The 2,500-nt window shown below is 46.3% G+C and overlaps 1 protein-coding gene across 2 annotated transcripts in view; it reads left to right on the plus strand.

Annotated features, from left to right (window-relative positions):
- The window catches only part of TPR (translocated promoter region, nuclear basket protein), a 133,083-nt gene that overhangs the window by 54,339 nt on the left and 76,244 nt on the right, over positions 1 to 2,500 (plus strand). For both annotated transcript variants that reach the window (XM_040334377.1, XM_040334378.1), the window contains exon 18: positions 85 to 216. In XM_040334377.1, coding sequence (XP_040190311.1) covers positions 85 to 216 — 132 coding nt within the window. The remainder of the gene's footprint in view (positions 1 to 84; positions 217 to 2,500) is intronic.

The raw sequence follows: 2,500 nt of genomic DNA on the forward strand, positions 1-2,500 counted from the left end.
ACTTAGTTTTGAAGTTGACCTTTTAGCAGTTTTTGAATAATTTCCTATATGAAAGACTTCTCTGCATTTTGAATTTATTTTCAGATCAGAAAGTTGGAATCCAATATATTGCCGTTGCAAGAGTCCAACTCTGAGCTGAGTGAGAAGAGCGGGATGCTGCAAGCGGAGAAGAAGTTGCTGGAGGAAGATGTGAAGCGTTGGAAGGCCAGAACACAGGTATTGTCCTCGCAGGTTCTCTGAAAATATCTAACAAAAAGGGAACGCCCAACACATTTCTACACACCAGTGCGCTGCAACCAAGGAGCGCATGCAGTGTTTGTTATTTTTTTGTTTTTTTTATATTGCAGCAGGCTGCGGCTGAAACCACCGTATTCCAACACCACCGTGTCTATACCGCTTGGCGTAATGTCATTTGTGTGAAGCTGGGAGGCTCTTGTACCCCTTTCACACTGGTGTGCATTTCAGGCGTTTTTAGCGCTTAAAATCACACCTGTAAAGCGCCTCTCAAGCCACCCCAGTGTGAGAGCTCGAGAGCTTTTTACACTGGGGGCGGTGCACCACCCCAAAGTCCTGCAAGCAACAGATTTGGGGTGGTGCGGGAGCGCTTTATACACCGATTCTCCACCGCTCCTGTCATTGAAATGAACGGGCAGTGCTGCGGAAGCGTCGCAACACAGGTCAATTATCCCTTTCTTCGGCCGCTAGCGGGGGGTTAAAAGAGCCCCGTTGGTGGCGGTAAAGCCCCACTATGACTAGCGGAACTTTACCGCTAACGTCCGCACCGCCCCAGGGTGAAAGGGGTCTTAAAGTGGTTGTAAAACAAAGTGGGCCCCGAGGACAGGAGTTGAGAACCTAACAGGTCAGGTTTGCAAGATAACTGGAGTTCATCCCAGGTGATCTCATTTGCTGCTCAGTGATTGCCGTATTCTAGTCTGTATCTCCCCCCAAGGTAATACTTAATATCTGGCCTGTTAGTGGGTCCTGAGGACAGGAGTTGAGAACCACTGTTGTAAAGGCTCAATGTTTTTTTATCTTCATACCTTTTATGCATCAAGGTAGAAAACCTTCAGCAGCAAGGTTGTTTGTTTTTTTGAGAGTAATCTAAATGTGTTAATCTTGGGAAACAGAAACTTTTATTCCTTTCTTGGTTTAGACCCCTTTCACACTGCAGCATATTGCAGGCGCTATAGCGTTAAAAATAGCGCCTGCAATACGCCCTTAGAAATCTGTCCCCCAAGGGGCTTTCACACTGGAGCGGTGGGCTGGCAGGACGGTAAAAAAAAAGTCCTGCCAGCCGCATCCTGCCACACCGTATACCGCTCCTCCTCCGCTGCTGCCCATTGAAATCTGAAGCAGCGCATTGCGGGCAGTTTTAACCCTTTCTCTGTCGCTATAGGGGGGGGCCCCGCTATAGGGGGGGGGCCCCGCTATCGGCCGAAATGCCTTGCAAATCCACCCATACCGTCGGCGGTAAAAATAGTGGAGTTTTACAGACAGTGTGAAAGGGCTCCAATTCTAAAGTCTTCTCATGCTTTTAGCAGGAAAGATAAAGTGGTCTACACTTGCTGCAAATGCCTAGGCTTGGTCACATGACCAGAATGAAGAGGGACTTTGTGGTTCTAAAGGTTTTTTTTTTTTCATGCATTCTCTGTATTCAGGATTTATATGGCGTTTGGGCATGTTTAGCAGCGTTAAGCGTTGTGTTTTTTTTTTTCTGCCAAAACTCTCCTGGGTGCACTGGCAGTTGTATATTTCCTGCCTCTAAAAGCTCCTGCCACTAAATGCGGGACACGGGATGGCGGGACACGGGATGGCGGGACACGGGATGGCGGGACATGGGATGGCGGGACACAGGGTTTACAGGCGGAAACCTTGAAGCGCCCCTTAAAGTGGCTACAAAAAAATGGCCATGGGGTGCTTTTTTTGGAAGAAACTTGTGTTCTTTTTTGAATTCAAGGATAAGTTCGCTTTTTGGGGGAAAAAAAAAAGCAAATTTTGTTTTTGCAGGTAAAAACAAGTGCAAATATTTGTATTATTTGTGTGTGTGTATAGATATATCTTGTGTAAAGCATTGCATCTGTGATCAGCAGATCGCCATGTAGGTCTGCCAGTGTATCGCTTTGCCCGTACAATCTGACAGAAGGCATGTATGGACTAGCACAGCGCTGTGGTAGTTCGACAACTACAAGCCGACATCGGCAAAGTACCTTGTATTTTTCCATGTACAGAGCTCTGTCAATCAGCGATGCGGACGGAGCCCCCGCTCAGCCACTTTTTCCGACAGCTAGCGGGGAGCCAGAGGTGCCAATCACATCTGCGAGTTATTGCTCATCGGTAAAGGCTGTCGGTACCTCATCAGTGCCGGAGAAAACGACAAAAACAAAAAAAAACATAATTATTTTTTTTTTTTTTCGTTTAGCAAAAAAATAAAAATCGCAGAGGTGATCAAATACCACCAAAAGAAATCTTTATTTGTGGGGATTTTTTTTAATAAAAATTT

The sequence above is a fragment of the Rana temporaria genome (genome assembly GCF_905171775.1).
Source record: "Rana temporaria chromosome 7 unlocalized genomic scaffold, aRanTem1.1 chr7e, whole genome shotgun sequence".
NCBI lineage: Eukaryota > Metazoa > Chordata > Amphibia > Anura > Ranidae > Rana > Rana temporaria.